General features: G+C 45.5%; 1 protein-coding gene across 6 annotated transcripts in view; it reads left to right on the top strand.

The window, feature by feature from the left end:
• Positions 1–15,842, top strand: part of MCPH1 (microcephalin 1) — a 664,091-nt gene that overhangs the window by 100,733 nt on the left and 547,516 nt on the right. For 5 of the 6 annotated variants that reach the window (XR_011031423.1, XM_068281351.1, XM_068281349.1 and 2 more), the window contains 3 exons: positions 64–198; positions 3,881–3,970; positions 7,289–8,569. Coding sequence is in view for 5 of the 6 variants with exons in the window: in XM_068281351.1 (XP_068137452.1) it covers positions 64–198; positions 3,881–3,970; positions 7,289–8,569 (1,506 nt within the window). In the remaining variant the exon portion in view is untranslated. The remainder of the gene's footprint in view (positions 1–63; positions 199–3,880; positions 3,971–7,288; positions 8,570–15,842) is intronic. The other variant, XM_068281354.1, reaches the window with a different exon arrangement.

The following is a 15,842-nucleotide window of genomic DNA, read 5'->3' on the forward strand; positions in this document are numbered from 1 at the left end:
GTTCTTCCTCTTTATGATAGACATAACATGGCAGAATAGTGATGTCCCTGTGTACTTCCACAGATATCCCCACTTTGTCTTTCGATGACGATGGCTCTTTACTGTACAGTCCAATTGCGGTTATTGCAGATCGATGTAATGCAATGGAAAAAAGGTTGCAAGAAATGAGGGACAAAAGGGAAAATCTGTCTCCCACAGGTACTAGATATATACTGTAGATTGCTGCATTTAGTGTGTTCTAAAAACACAAGGATGCGTACACTAATAATGGAATCAATGTATATTTGCTAATACACCTCCAGTTTATACACTCTGATATTGCAATTGTAATACAATTTGTCCCTATTATATGAATCGCTTAGTAAAATATGAATATTCTACTTCCGCGATTCCCTGCACTCAAATTATCGTCCAGAGCTTTTAAATGAACATATTCAAAGACCCTTTCGCAGCAGGTTATTGTTTGCAATACTATTTTTTTTTATTTTTTTTTACCACCAGCATGTACATGTACACATAACATTTGCTTGCTACTCTGAAAGCTTCTGTATGCCTCTCCTTGCTCCCTTCAACCTGTATATCACTGCACAGTGCTATGTCCCATTGGGTCTGATCATTGCTCTCGGCATATCCATCTTTTTCTTGTCTTTACCTCACAGGAGCAGCATGGAACACTGAGTACTAAACAGATGGAATAGGCATAGCAGCACAGTGGCATAGTGTAGTGGATAGTACTCTTGCCGTGCAACATTATACAGTGGTTGGAATACCAGCCCGGGCACTATCTGTTTAGAGTTTTTAATGTTCTCCCCATGTCTGTGTGGGTTTCCTCTAGGCACTCCGGTTACCTCCTAAATTGGCCTAGACTACAATGGACAAATGACTATGGTAGGGATTTGGCTCCTCTTAGGGACAGTTAGTGACAAGACTATATACTCAGTGCTGCAGAAGATGTTGGTACTGTATAAAGTGGTTTGCAAAAGTATTCGGCCCCCTTGAAGTTTTCCACATTTTGTTATATTACTGCCACAAACATTAATCAATTTTATTGGAATTGAAAGACCATTACAAAGTGGTGTACACGTGAGAAGTGGAACGAAAATCACATGATTCCAAACATTTAAAAAAAAAAAAATAACTGCAAAGTGGGGTGTGCGTAATTATTAAGCCCCCTGAATCAATACTTTGTAAAACCATTTTTTTCTGCAATTACAGCTGCCAGTCTTTTAGGGTATTTCTCTACCAGCTTTGCACATCTAGAGACTGAAATCCTTGCCCATTCTTCTTTGCAAAACAGCTCCAGCTCAGTCAGATTAGATGGACAGCATTTGTACACAGCAGTTTTCAGATCTTGCCACAGATTCTCGATTGGATTTAGATCTGGACTTTGACTGGGCTATTCTAACACATGGATATGTTTTGTTTTAAACCATTCCATTGTTGCCCTGGCTTTATGTTTAGGGTCGTTGTCCTGCTGGAAGGTGAACCTCTGCCCCAGTCTCAAGGCTTTGGAAATCTTTTTGTAGCCTTAGCCTGCTTTAAATTTCTCAATAACTTTATCCCTGACCTGTCTGGTGTGTTCTTTGGACTTCATGGTGTTGTTGCTCCCAATATTCTCTTAGACAACCTCTGAGGCCCTCACAGAGCAGCTGTATTTGTACTGACATTAGATTACACACAGGTGCACTCTATTTAGTCATTAGCACTCATCAGGCAATGTCTATAGGCAACTGACTGCACTCAGACCAAAGAGGGCTGACTAATTATGTACACCCCACTTTGCAGTTATTTATTTGTAAAAAATTGTTTGGAATCATGTATGATTTTCGTTCCACTTCTCACGTGTACATCACTTTGTATTTATTTCTCACGTGGAATTCCAATAAAATTGATACGTTTGTGGCAGTAATGTGACAAAATATGGAAAACTTCAAGGGGCCGAATACTGTTGCAAACCACTGTAAGTACTAAATAACAATAGCAGATATACAAAACTACTGGTGAAAAGAAAGCAAGTGTACTTGAGCGGAAGCTTTTATTATTGATTTATAAAGTGCCAACATATTTTGTGGCGCTGTACAAAGTAAGAAACAAACATGGGGTACAAAATAATACAGAGAATTTTATACATCATTATAGGAAATACAGAATCGGTACAAAATACAGAACTGGTAATTAGTGACAATAGTAATATGAATAAATGTCTCACAAATTTCAAGACACAAGGGTGAGAGAGCCCTGCCCTTGCCAGCTTACAATCTAAAGGAATAGGCAAAGCTTTGGAACAAAATCACATACAGTACTTAAGAAGATGAAAAAAAGATTCCTGCGCTCTACACAGCTGCAGTGCCCACAGTATCCAATGGTCTCAGCAAGTGCTGCTCAGGACTTGGGATTGAGCAAAATCCTAGAAAGGAATAGAGCGAATAGAGCGCTCCATAGTGTAAAACCAAAGGGGGTTGATTATTGCACAAATAAAAACTTACAAGTTTAATACTTCAAACGAAGGCGTTGCACGCTGAAACGCGTATTGACACTGAATGCACAGTGGACCTAGGATCCACCTACACCACTGCCACTGATCGTCTCCAACACAGGTCACCTCGCTGCTGGCCACAGCTCAGGCATACCTGCTGCATTGAGGAGAGGGGAAGGGTGTCCAGTCCTTTAATGCTATATGCGCTTTTGAAGTTTTAATCTTGTAAGTATTTATTTGGAAGATTCATCGGCAGATCTGAAAATCCATCCTGGAGGATCTGATCTACAGATTAATGTCCGTTAAACAAGGTGTGTAGGAGATCTGCAGATCTCGTACACACCTTGTTTGACCAAGACAGGTCAACATCTGCAAGGAGTTTGTATGCTCTCCCCATATCTGTGTGGGTTTCCTCCGGGCACTCCGGTTTCCTCCCACATCCCAAAAACAGATAAGTTAGTTGGCTTCCCCCTAAATTGGCCCTAGACTATGGTACTTGCACTACATATGACTATGGTAGGGACTAGATTGTGAGCCCCTCTGAGGGACAGTTACTAACAAGACAATATACGCTTTACAGCACTACGTAATATGTCGGCGCTATATAAATAATTAAATAAAAATATCATAGACTATGAATGCAATTTGCAGGAACTAGTCTTTTGCATGTGTACAGCATCTTGCAAAGATTTTTATCTGTTGGGGAGTTCAGCTCAATAGAATAGACTGTGTAGAGTATGCTCTCTTTCTAAATGGAAGGGGGTACAATTTGTCTGTGATATTTCATTTTCCAAAGACTTTTATCTCAAGTGTGTACTTAGCTTTAGCCTAAATGGCTTTGAGGGCATGGGGGAGCCTACCTGCGGTGCCCCTTTTAAAGTGCTAAATGTTGTGCTGACTAATCCCAGCAGGGCAAAATTTAGCGGGGTAGTTAGAAGACCCTGCATATTCTGCCAAGTGAAAGCAAATGCAAATTTGCATGAGCTGTGCCTCTTAAGGTGCGTACACACGCCATACTGTAGCTAATGACTGGTCCGTCAGACCCTCCCGCTGGCGACAGCGTGTACACATGTCCTACTGTCGGCAGAACGCCCGCCCAGTGGGAGGGTGGGACGGACCCATCGTCGGCTACAGTATGGCGTGTGTACACGCCTTTAATTGAGCCGATTAGGCTAAGTTTGTAGCCAGATATATCAGGTTTCACTTGGTGATGCACACTTTCTCTTGTTGCAGTGTTGTCTGAAATTGTAATAAGTTTGTTTAAAAAATAAAAATAAAAAGTACTCTGCAGCAGTGTTTTGATAGTACTACGAATAGAAGTTAAATAATTTAAAAAAAACGAAATAAAACCATGTTGTTTCCTTTTTGTCTTTCCTTTCCTTTTCCCTTCTTTCCCCAATGCAGCTTCTCAGATGTCGCAAACTGCATTTGACATTCCTTGCCTGAAGCCATCACTTGGGAATAGTCCTTCGGTTATGCCAGAATCTCCTCTTGGTAAGCTTTAATACTCTTGAACAATTCCTATTTGAAATGTCTGGTTTCATTTTTGCTTGGTTCCCTAAAGAGAATTTCCAAATTCAATTTTTTTTTATAAAGATATGGCCAACGCCCCCACCTTGCCTCTGTAGTGCAAAGTGGCTAAAGCTAAACATTTGTTTAAAAACTAATGACCTATCAGTGCAACACATCACATTCACAGTATGGCGCTCATTGTGTTCTAGTAAAGTTCTCTGGATTTCAGGCTGCTCCATCTCCCAACGTCCACCACCAACATACAGAATATCAAGCGGCAGCACCTTCACAAAATATGGTGGACAGCACTGGCCACGCACAGCCATGGTGGGCTCGCATCTGCACGGCCAGGAATGTGCATTACAAGTTCTAGTAATAATCACTGACTGCCATATTTTTAGCTTATACTTTTTGCAAACAATACTGGCAGTCAGCATTAAGGTCCGTACACACGCCGGACTTTAGGCAACGACGGGTCCGTCGTTGCCTCCCGCTGGGTGGGCGTGCCAGCGACAGTCCGGCGTGTGTACGCTCTGTCGTCAGACTGATACGGCTGTTCCTGAGCGATCCGCCGGGCGGATTGCTCAGAAACAGCCGTATCAGTCTGACGACAGAGCGTACACACGCCGGACTGTCGCTGGCACGCCCACCCAGCGGGAGGCAACGACGGACCCGTCGTTGCCTAAAGTCCGGCGTGTGTACGGACCTTTACTCTGCTCTGCAGGCACAGTAATAGCAGTCAACACAATGTCAATTGATTATGCGTTAGAAATATAAACGTAAGCCACACTGCCACACCTGTACGTGGGAGGCCAGCTCATTACGAATTGCCAGCCTACCACCCACATAGACCCCATATCACAACAGGCCACCAGCTCCAATTGACCTGTTTAACTTCTCCATCAATTCACCTATATGCTTCATTCTGTACTTTGTCATCCCCATTGCAATTTCTTTTATTATTATTAATTGTATTTATAAAGCGCCAACATATTACGCATTTCTGGACAATAAATAGGATACATACATTGTCACAAGGGGTGACAGACAGTGGTAGCAAACGGTATTACAACATAGCACAAGGTTATACATGCAATCGGGGTATAAAATGCGTTTTACAGAGACCCAACAAATCAAGTCCGAGTTAGTCCATGAGAAGGGTGTCATTGCAGGGGTAACAATTTTAAGGACGCACTAAGGGGTGGGGGTACCCTGCCAAAAGCTTACAATCTAAAAGGTTGGGGAGGGACACATAAGGTAGGGTTGTGGAAAAGGTGGTTGACTGAGAGAGTTAATGTGGTAGATGATTTAAACTTAGAGAATCTGCATTGAAGAAATGTTATATAAATAAACATATCCGCCTGTTCGGGGACATCTCCTAGCCCCCTCTGCGACATTTTCGCCGCTCTCCACCGCAATATTGGCGATAAAATACGTTTTATAAACTATTTTGTAAACTGTAGATGGCTGTTGAAACAGGAAGTATATTGAAAAGAAACAGGATGTATACTGCCTTATGTTTGCATGACAAGTTTTTAATATTACACAGTGAATGCAGCCTTCAGATGTTACGTGCAAGTTTAGAAAAAGTTTTACCTTTTGCCTCTGTGCCACTAAAGCGTGACATGAATCCTCAGACGCCTTTATAAACACAGCTTTTTCTTCGGAGCCAGGAATCTGGGCTCTGCACTGTCTGGGTCACAGTTTGTCAGCATGCGACAGGCAGCTCCCTCCACCCTCAGCCTCACAGACACAGCTGAGACTGAGAGCAGGGACCTGTCTGTGAGTGAGAAATTAACCTTCCTAGCGGTATTGACGAGCCAGGCCCGTCAATCCCGCCAGGGAGATTTCCTGTTTGTTTGCCCCGCTAGCTTTACTTTTTCCTCATCAGAGGGATTCCCCAGGATAGCTGGATGCCTGTCAGCATGCTGTGGGTAGTGATCTGTGCTACCCACAGCGTGCAGAACAAGCATCCAGCCACCCTAGGGAATCCCTAGGCAGCGGATCAGCGGGGCAGAGTCCTGCAGGGCTGGTGGGGGCTCCCCCTTCTATGCGGCGGGCGGGGGGGGGTCCCTTCTATGCGGGTAGCCGGGTCGGGGCTCTCTTCTGTGCAGGAGGTGTCCCTCTTCTGTGCGGGCTGGTGGCCGGGCAGGGGTTCCCCCTTCTGTGTGGTCGGGCGGGCGCTCCCCCTTCTGTGCCAGGGCTGTCCCCATTCTATCCCCGCCCGCCCAGTGGGAGCAGCACTTCTTCCTCCATCGCCGAAGTCCCGGTCTGTGTAGTTACATTACAAGGCTTGGTGACGGCCTTGTAATGTAACTACACAGATAACGAGATTTCGGCGATGGAGGAGGTAGTGCTGCTGCCGCCGCAGGAGAGAGCCCTCGGGTGAGTAGACTTCAAAGGGCTTCAGAGAGGGAGGGGGGGGGGGGGGTTGGGGGGGAGCAGGGAATCAGGAGGGGGGGTGACACATCTGGCTACCTATAACTGGCTACACACCTAGCTACCCTTACATCTGGCTCCCTATACATCTGGCTATACACCTGACTACCCTTACATCTGGCTCCCTATACATCTGGCTATACACCTGACTACCCTTACATCTGGCTCCCTATACATCTGGCTATACACCTGACTACCCTTACATCTGGCTCCCTATACATCTGGCTACCTATATACCTGGCTACACATCTGGGTCTTATACTCATCATTGGCGTGTTGATCCCTTACCTCTGATAGCTTACCCAGTGCCTTCTTCCATGTCCCTTGGTGGATTTTGCTTCTCCCTCGGCGATGACTTGTCCCCCACCGATCGGCGTTGATGACACAAGGGTCACACAGCGTCATCAACATCTTGCAGCAAATACTTTTTCTTTTTTTTTTTTTTTTTAAATTGAATTCAATACAATAACCTGCCGTTGCATTGAAATGTGTTGTCAGACCGATCACACACGGAGTCTTCTAGCAGAAGAGCTCCGCATCTCAGGCAGTTTTGGATTTTTTATCCCTGTTGGTCACTGTGGATGCTGAGTGGGAAGATTGCCTCTGATTGAACTTCCAAAAGCAGATGGCAGTGGACCAGTGAATTTGAAGAACTGACCCCCTGCTTTACTATAAGAAAACACAAAAAATGTTCACTACTTAGGCACCATTTTAGATAACACATTTTTATTGGTATTTGCAATGGTGCGTTAAACAATCCTATATAATGGTTTACTCATCTGCAAAGAAAGAGATCATTGGCTTTGCATTTAGAATTTTACGTGTTTTCAAAAGGCTAAAAGATATTTTTTTCTCTTACAGAAAAAAATGGCATTGATCTTAATAGTAGCTATGAGGAATTGTTTGGGAATGTGGAGGAAAAAAATGTAGTTTCTACCTCTTTCAAGACAAAAGCTGATATGCATCAAGAAGCAAATTCTTTAACTTTAAGTGTAGAAGACATTAATATAAATCCTTTTGATAATAAAGGCTCAACTTCACGACCTGGCACAGTCAAACGACACAATTCCAATTCACGAACTCAAAGCAGAAGCCGAAGATCTAATATTAAACCTAAAACAATAGACATTACTGATAATGATAGTAGTAGTGATGTGATTTATGGAACACCCAAAGTTAAGAACGAAAGCCACGGTCTGGATAGTCCATCACTTAAAATCAATCCTACTGCAAAGACTTATGCAGACTCTGCAGATAAAAGTACTGTAAGTCCATTCCTTCATAATAAAGACCAGATGTCTGGTTCAAAAGCAACTGACTGTAGGGAGAATGATACTAATGGCTATAAGTACACTGCCTATAAAATGTCTACATCCTTGAGCTTGGATTCCCCATCTCTGGTAAAAAGTCTTTCTGAGATGTGCAAAAATAAAGGGAAACCTAGGAAATCAAACTGCCATAGTGGGAAACCTGAATCAGGATCTTCATCTTCCAAAAGTACAGTCAAGGGGCTGGATAAATCAAACCCTTCTCCTTGCACATTTGACTCTGAGTTTGATGATTTCTTTAGTTCATATGAGATAAAAGGCAATAAAAAAAAATCAAGTAGACTTTCACTTGTTATCCAGCCACGGAGGTCACCAAGCCCTCCTCTGATTTTTGAAAGTAAAAAAAGTAGTAGTAAACAAGGAAGATGTAATGATGGTGAGCAGCTGGAGGCACCCCAGGCGAAGAGAAGGAAGACAATACATGCAGTTAATCATTTCACAGCGAGCCCAGTACAAAGCACAATCCAAGAAGTTCCTACTTTTACCAGTGTCCTTAAGAAAAATGGTCCAAGTGCTGCAAAAGGATTTATGGCGAGTGCAGTGGTATCTCCTCTGTACAAGAGGAGGGAATCTGGTGCAAAAGTAAATTTGCTAAATATAAAACCCATTCTAAATCCGAAAGACCCAGTGAAGATTCAGCCTTACACTGACATGAACCTCGAGTCAGGAGCATGCCTTTCTAGTGAAATGAATAACGTCACCAATACAGCAACATCTAATAGAACACAGGATGAGGATATAAAGAACGCAAAGTCCTCAAATAATGTGGTTCACACTGGACACGAAAACCACATGAAGAACAGTTTGCTACCAAGTATGTGAGCCTTAAGTTTCTTTCTGGGATTAAATGGAATTCCAAATGTTGTTAAGCTGCTTGTTGGCACCAAATAACAAAGATTTGAAAAAATATTAGTTTGTGAATATTGAACATGTACATATTCTATTGACTAGGGAGAGTTATAGTTGTGACTTTTAAGTTCCTAGACATGCAAATTCAAATCAATCTAAGCAGAACTTTGCAAGGTATAATAATAAAACTGTGAAAGGAGCCCCATACTCTTAAGTCAGATTGTCATATTTCTTGATCTAGTTGGTAAGCCCGCTGAAGCCCGACGACCAGGTTATAACCAGTGAGCCATGTAACACCTGGGCACCATAATCGCTAGTTCCCAGATCATTCTGTGGTGTTAGACATAATAAAAGGATGGCAATTGTGTCAGTCAGTCCACTATCCTCTGTTTGCCATGTGGTGCACAGTGGGAGAACATAGGATGTGGAGACTGAGATGGCCAAGTCTGACATCTCTCTACAGGAGTTTGTCAGTGGCATTTTACTTTGTGGGTCAACATCAGATCAAGACACTGCAGAAGGTGCCTGCAACACACCTGCCACAGGGGCAGGGATCATACTGTAGATCTTTTATGCATTCCAAAATATTTATTTGGCTCAAATGCAATTCACTTTTTGTCCTGAGTGTTCTCCCAGGAGATATTTTTTCAACTTCTTTTTTTTAAACAAATTTTCAACACTTTGCAATTGAAAAGGTGCCACAAAGTAGAGGGAAAAGTACTGTCAAAATTATTTTGAGTACTGTAAGTTCTAACTTGCTGGTGGTTTACAAAGCTTTTTCTTGACAAGTGTGAAAATTTCACCTAGGAGAAAAAGTGATATGGGCCATTGTGTCTCTTTATTAAAGTCCTGTCTGCTGGTTTACGTTAACGTGCACGCGTTATCTGCTTTCATAACATCTGATCAACCAATGTTGGTAGCTTTGCAGTAGCATCTGGTTCACATTACTTTTCACTGGATTTTTTTTTTTTTTTTAGAACCCTGCCATTATTACTGACAGAATTTCTCCAACATATGAATGTTGTTTTGTCTTGCCTCTGACAGCCTAAGCCAACTAGCGATCACTCTTCCCTGTGAATGAAGAGAATACTAGTGAAACTCAAAAAATTAGAATATTGTGCAAAAGTTCATTTATTTCAGTAAATGTGAAACTGATATATGAAATAGACTCATTCCATGCAAGGCGAGATATTTCAAGCCTTCGTTATAATTTTGATGATTATGGCTTGCAGCTTATGAGAACCTTGAAATTAAAATCTCAGAAAATTAGAATATTGTAAATCTGTTCAATATTCTAAGCTCAAAGTATCAGACTCCTATCAGCTAATTAATCCAAAATACCTGCTGAAGGGTTCCTATTTCATATATTAGTTTCACCTTCCAAGTTGTACTACTAAAATAAATGGTCTTTTGCATGATACTCTAGTTTTTTGAGTTTCACCTGTAGGTTGGCATTCACTCTTTTTAGTTTAAGGTTGACCAAAGAAATGTGCACCTGATAATAAAAGTAATTTTATTAGCTGCTGTTCAGCTGTAATCAAATGATTGTGAGTTTAGATATTGTGCTTATTGCTTGTTAGGCTGAGTGATGCCATTAGGGGAGTAGAAGGTGGATGAAGTTGTTAATTGTTGGACTGTTACACTCTTATGTTTAAATATGATTGAACATATTTAAAAGAATGAAATTGTTGAAATGAACCTGAAGTTGCTTCTGAAGCGATAAACTGAAGCCTGGTTCGTGTACAGTGGTGACTGTACTTGCTATCTGGGTTACTACTCTCCCGTTCCTCATTAGGATAGTTAAATTCTTTCTTCTGTGACATGCTAGGTAAACCCGACTATCTCTGCAGTTGGCTAGAGCTCCACCTGAAGGCAATTCCACACTTTCTGGCTCTGCCCACATGGTCAGGTGAACTTGTGTCACTCTGTAGGCGAAGATAGGTGGAGTCTGGACCTGCATACCTGGAAACTGCTCCCATTATTGAGTTTGCTGTCAATTTGAGGAAATTGTACCACTACACTAACAAGCAGTGGGAGAGAATAGCAAGGAGTGTGTGTACAGGCACCCTTTTACATTGGGTCACTTTTGAAGTCACTTCAAATTCACTTGACTTGTAACACAATACATAAACTATCAGTGTTGATATATTTGCTACTTGTAAAATGGAAAGAAAGCTGTACATTTTTTACAGCATGTAGATGTTTGATGCAGTAGTCTTTTCTTTCTTCTGGCTTTCTACGTGTTCATTGAAAAGACCTTTATGTATTTTCTATCCAGCTATCAGAATAGAAGTCAAAGCACATGGTAGCATAGATACGGAATTCATTATATGTAGAAATCGATCTGGATACTTTTTGATAACCTGTGGATCATATAACTTATGCCAGCGTTACTATAAAATCACACATATTATGGACATGTTGCATTATTATTGCAATCTTCTGAAAATCCCCTGGCAGATTTTGCCCCAGTAGATTTGCTAAAGAAAGCCGATCTAACCTGCTAAAATGCTCTGTTTCCTAAATACAATTCAGTGCAGCTTCTGCAGTACAGGACTGCTGCACACAGAGCCTTTTATTTTCCTGCAGTCCATCCTTTTCTCATCTTTAACCCATTGGTAACTTGAAACTACATTTTTTGTTTGAATACTGCTGTGCATTGTAATGTTGTGTACACACTTGAAAGATTAATGAAAGATATCAGACCAATTTTACCCCCTTCCATGTAGTATGAGAGCCATACTCTACACAGTCTATTATATTGAGCTTAACTCCCCATCTCCCGTCGGGTCGCCGGTATAGATCTATACCATCCAAAACCAGCAGGCGCAGGAACGCCTTCTTCCCCCCCAAGCAGTCCGGATGCTAAACTAGGGTAGTACTCACTTGAGGTCAACATACCTCTCAGTTGCTCACCGATGCTCACACCACACGGGAAAATACAGCCAAGCAGCCAGCTTTTGTTGCTTTTGATAGCTTTTATTGTTTGTTTGGTTTTTTTGATACTTTTTGAACTAAAAGACTCAGGCCTCACAGGCTTGCTCGTATTGTTGAGCTGCTCGTAAATGTCTATGTACTTTTGCACAACTGTTCATATCTGTCTTGTCTGCCAGTGTATCTGTTGCCTGTGTTTGTACTTGCCATGTGACTTCCGTCGCACTTGGCGAATAAATAAATCTGATTCTGAGATGAACATCTTTGCAGATCCTGCACACAAAGATGCTGTACACATTCAAAAGATCAGTATCTGCAAAAGATCTGTTCCTGGCCCCGTGCAGACACTGGCCTACTGGCCCCGTGCAGACACTGGCCTACTGGCCCCGTGCAGACACTGGCCTACGGGCCCCGTGCAGACACTGGCCTACGGGCCCCGTGCAGACACTGGCCTACGGGCCCCGTGCAGACACTGGCCTACGGGCCCCGTGCAGACACTGGCCTACGGGCCCCGTGCAGACACTGGCCTACGGGCCCCGTGCAGACACTGGCCTACGGGCCCCGTGCAGACACTGGCCTACGGGCCCCGTGCAGACACTCTGGCCTACTGGCCCCGTGCAGACACTCTGGCCTACTGGCCTCAGTAGTGCAGACACTGGCCTCAGTAGTGCAGACACTGGCCTCAGTAGTGCAGACACTGGCCTACTGGCCTCGTGCAGACACTGGCCTACTGGCCTCGTGCAGACACTGGCCTACTGGCCTCGTGCAGACACTGGCCTACTGGCCCCGTGCAGACACTGGCCTACTGGCCCCGTGCAGACACTGGCCTACTGGCCCCGTGCAGACACTGGCCTACTGGCCCCGTGCAGACACTGGCCTACTGGCCCCGTGCAGACACTGGCCTACTGGCCCCGTGCAGACACTGGCCTACTGGCCCCGTGCAGACACTGGCCTACTGGCCCCGTGCAGACACTGGCCTACTGGCCCCGTGCAGACACTGGCCTACTGGCCCCGTGCAGACACTGGCCTACTGGCCCCGTGCAGACACTGGCCTACTGGCCCCGTGCAGACACTGGCCTACTGGCCCCGTGCAGACACTGGCCTACTGGCCCCGTGCAGACACTGGCCTACTGGCCCCGTGCAGACACTGGCCTACTGGCCCCGTGCAGACACTGGCCTACGGGCCCCGTGCAGACACTGGCCTACGGGCCCCGTGCAGACACTGGCCTACGGGCCCCGTGCAGACACTGGCCTACGGGCCCCGTGCAGACACTGGCCTACGGGCCCCGTGCAGACACTAGCCTACTGGCCCCGTGCAGACACTCTGGCCTACTGGCCTCAGTAGTGCAGACACTGGCATCAGTAGTGCAGTCACTGGCATCAGTAGTGCAGTCACTGGCATCAGTAGTGCAGTCACTGGCATCAGTAGTGCAGTCACTGGCATCAGTAGTGCAGACACTGGCATCAGTAGTGCAGACACTGGCATCAGTAGTGCAGACACTGGCATCAGTAGTGCAGACACTGGCATCAGTAGTGCAGACACTGGCATCAGTAGTGCAGACACTGGCATCAGTAGTGCAGACACTGGCATCAGTAGTGCAGACACTGGCATCAGTAGTGCAGACACTGGCATCAGTAGTGCAGACACTGGCATCAGTAGTGCAGACACTCTGGCCTCCTGGCCCCATGCAGACACTCTGGCCTCCTGGCCCCGTGCAGACACTCTGGCCTCCTGGCCCCGTGCAGACACTCTGGCCTCCTGGCCCCGTGCAGACACTCTGGCCTCCTGGCCCCGTGCAGACACTCTGGCCTCCTGGCCCCGTGCAGACACTCTGGCCTCCTGGCCCCGTGCAGACACTCTGGCCTCCTGGCCCCGTGCAGACACTCTGGCCTCCTGGCCCCGTGCAGACACTCTGGCCTCCTGGCCCCGTGCAGACACTCTGGCCTCCTGGCCCCGTGCAGACACTCTGGCCTCCTGGCCCCGTGCAGACACTCTGGCCTCCTGGCCCCGTGCAGACACTCTGGCCTCCTGGCCCCGTGCAGACACTCTGGCCTCCTGGCCCCGTGCAGACACTCTGGCCTCCTGGCCCCGTGCAGACACTCTGGCCTCCTGGCCCCGTGCAGACACTCTGGCCTCCTGGCCCCGTGCAGACACTCTGGCCTCCTGGCCCCGTGCAGACACTCTGGCCTCCTGGCCCCGTGCAGACACTCTGGCCTCCTGGCCCCGTGCAGACACTCTGGCCTCCTGGCCCCGTGCAGACACTCTGGCCTCCTGGCCCCGTGCAGACACTCTGGCCTCCTGGCCCCGTGCAGACACTCTGGCCTCCTGGCCCCGTGCAGACACTCTGGCCTCCTGGCCCCGTGCAGACACTCTGGCCTCCTGGCCCCGTGCAGACACTCTGGCCTCCTGGCCCCGTGCAGACACTCTGGCCCCGTGCAGACACTCTGGCCCCGTGCAGACACTCTGGCCTCGTGCAGACACTCTGGCCTCGTGCAGACACTCTGGCCTCGTGCAGACACTCTGGCCTCGTGCAGACACTCTGGCCTCGTGCAGACACTCTGGCCTCGTGCAGACACTCTGGCCTCGTGCAGACACTCTGAAATGAACCTGAAGTTGCTTCTGAAGCGATAAACTGAAGCCTGGCTCGTGTACAGTGGTGACTGTACTTGCTATCTGGGTTACTACTCTCCCGTTCCTCATTAGGATAGTTAAATTATTTCTTCTGTGACATGCTAGGTAAACCCGACTATCTCTGCAGTTGGCTAGAGCTCCACCTGAAGGCAATTCCACACTTTCTGGCTCTGCCCACATGGTCAGGTGAACTTGTGTCACTCTGTAGGCGAAGATAGGTGGAGTCTGGACCTGCATACCTGGAAACTGCTCCCATTATTGAGTTTGCTGTCAATTTGAGGAAATTGTACCACTACACTAACAAGCAGTGGGAGAGAATAGCAAGGAGTGTGTGTACAGGCACCCTTTTACATTGGGTCACTTTTGAAGTCACTTCAAATTCACTTGACTTGTAACACAATACATAAACTATCAGTGTTGATATATTTGCTACTTGTAAAATGGAAAGAAAGCTGTACATTTTTTACAGCATGTAGATGTTTGATGCAGTAGTCTTTTCTTTCTTCTGGCTTTCTACGTGTTCATTGAAAAGACCTTTATGTATTTTCTATCCAGCTATCAGAATAGAAGTCAAAGCACATGGTAGCATAGATACGGAATTCATTATATGTAGAAATCGATCTGGATACTTTTTGATAACCTGTGGATCATATAACTTATGCCAGCGTTACTATAAAATCACACATATTATGGACATGTTGCATTATTATTGCAATCTTCTGAAAATCCCCTAGCAGATTTTGCACCAGTAGATTTGCTAAAGAAAGCCGATCTAACCTGCTAAAATGCTCTGTTTCCTAAATACAATTCAGTGCAGCTTCTGCAGTACAGGACTGCTGCACACAGAGCCTTTTATTTTCCTGCAGTCCATCCTTTTCTCATCTTTAACCCATTGGTAACTTGAAACTACATTTTTTGTTTGAATGCTGCTGTGCATTGTAATGTTGTGTACACACTTGAAAGATTAATGAAAGATATCAGACCAATTTTACCCCCTTCCATGTAGTATGAGAGCCATACTCTACACAGTCTATTATATTGAGCTTAACTCCCCATCTCCCGTCGGGTCGCCGGTATAGATCTATACCATCCAAAACCAGCAGGCGCAGGAACGCCTTCTTCCCCCCCCAAGCAGTCCGGATGCTAAACTAGGGTAGTACTCACTTGAGGTCAACATACCTCTCAGTTGCTCACCGATGCTCACACCACACGGGAAAATACAGCCAAGCAGCCAGCTTTTGTTGCTTTTGATAGCTTTTATTGTTTGTTTGGTTTTTTTGATACTTTTTGAACTAAAAGACTCAGGCCTCACAGGCTTGCTCGTATTGTTGAGCTGCTGGTAAATGTCTATGTACTTTTGCACAACTGTTCATATCTGTCTTGTCTGCCAGTGTATCTGTTGCCTGTGTTTGTACTTGCCATGTGACTTCCGTCGCACTTGGCGAATAAATAAATCTGATTCTGAGATGAACATCTTTGCAGATCCTGCACACATAGATGCTGTACACATTCAAAAGATCAGTATCTGCAAAAGATCTGTTCCTGGCCCCGTGCAGACACTGGCCTACTGGCCCCGTGCAGACACTGGCCTACTGGCCCCGTGCAGACACTGGCCTACTGGCCCCGTGCAGACACTGGCCTACTGGCCCCGTGCAGACACTGGCCTACTGGC

The sequence above is a fragment of the Hyperolius riggenbachi genome, chromosome 4 (assembly GCF_040937935.1).
Source record: "Hyperolius riggenbachi isolate aHypRig1 chromosome 4, aHypRig1.pri, whole genome shotgun sequence".
Lineage (NCBI taxonomy): Eukaryota > Metazoa > Chordata > Amphibia > Anura > Hyperoliidae > Hyperolius > Hyperolius riggenbachi.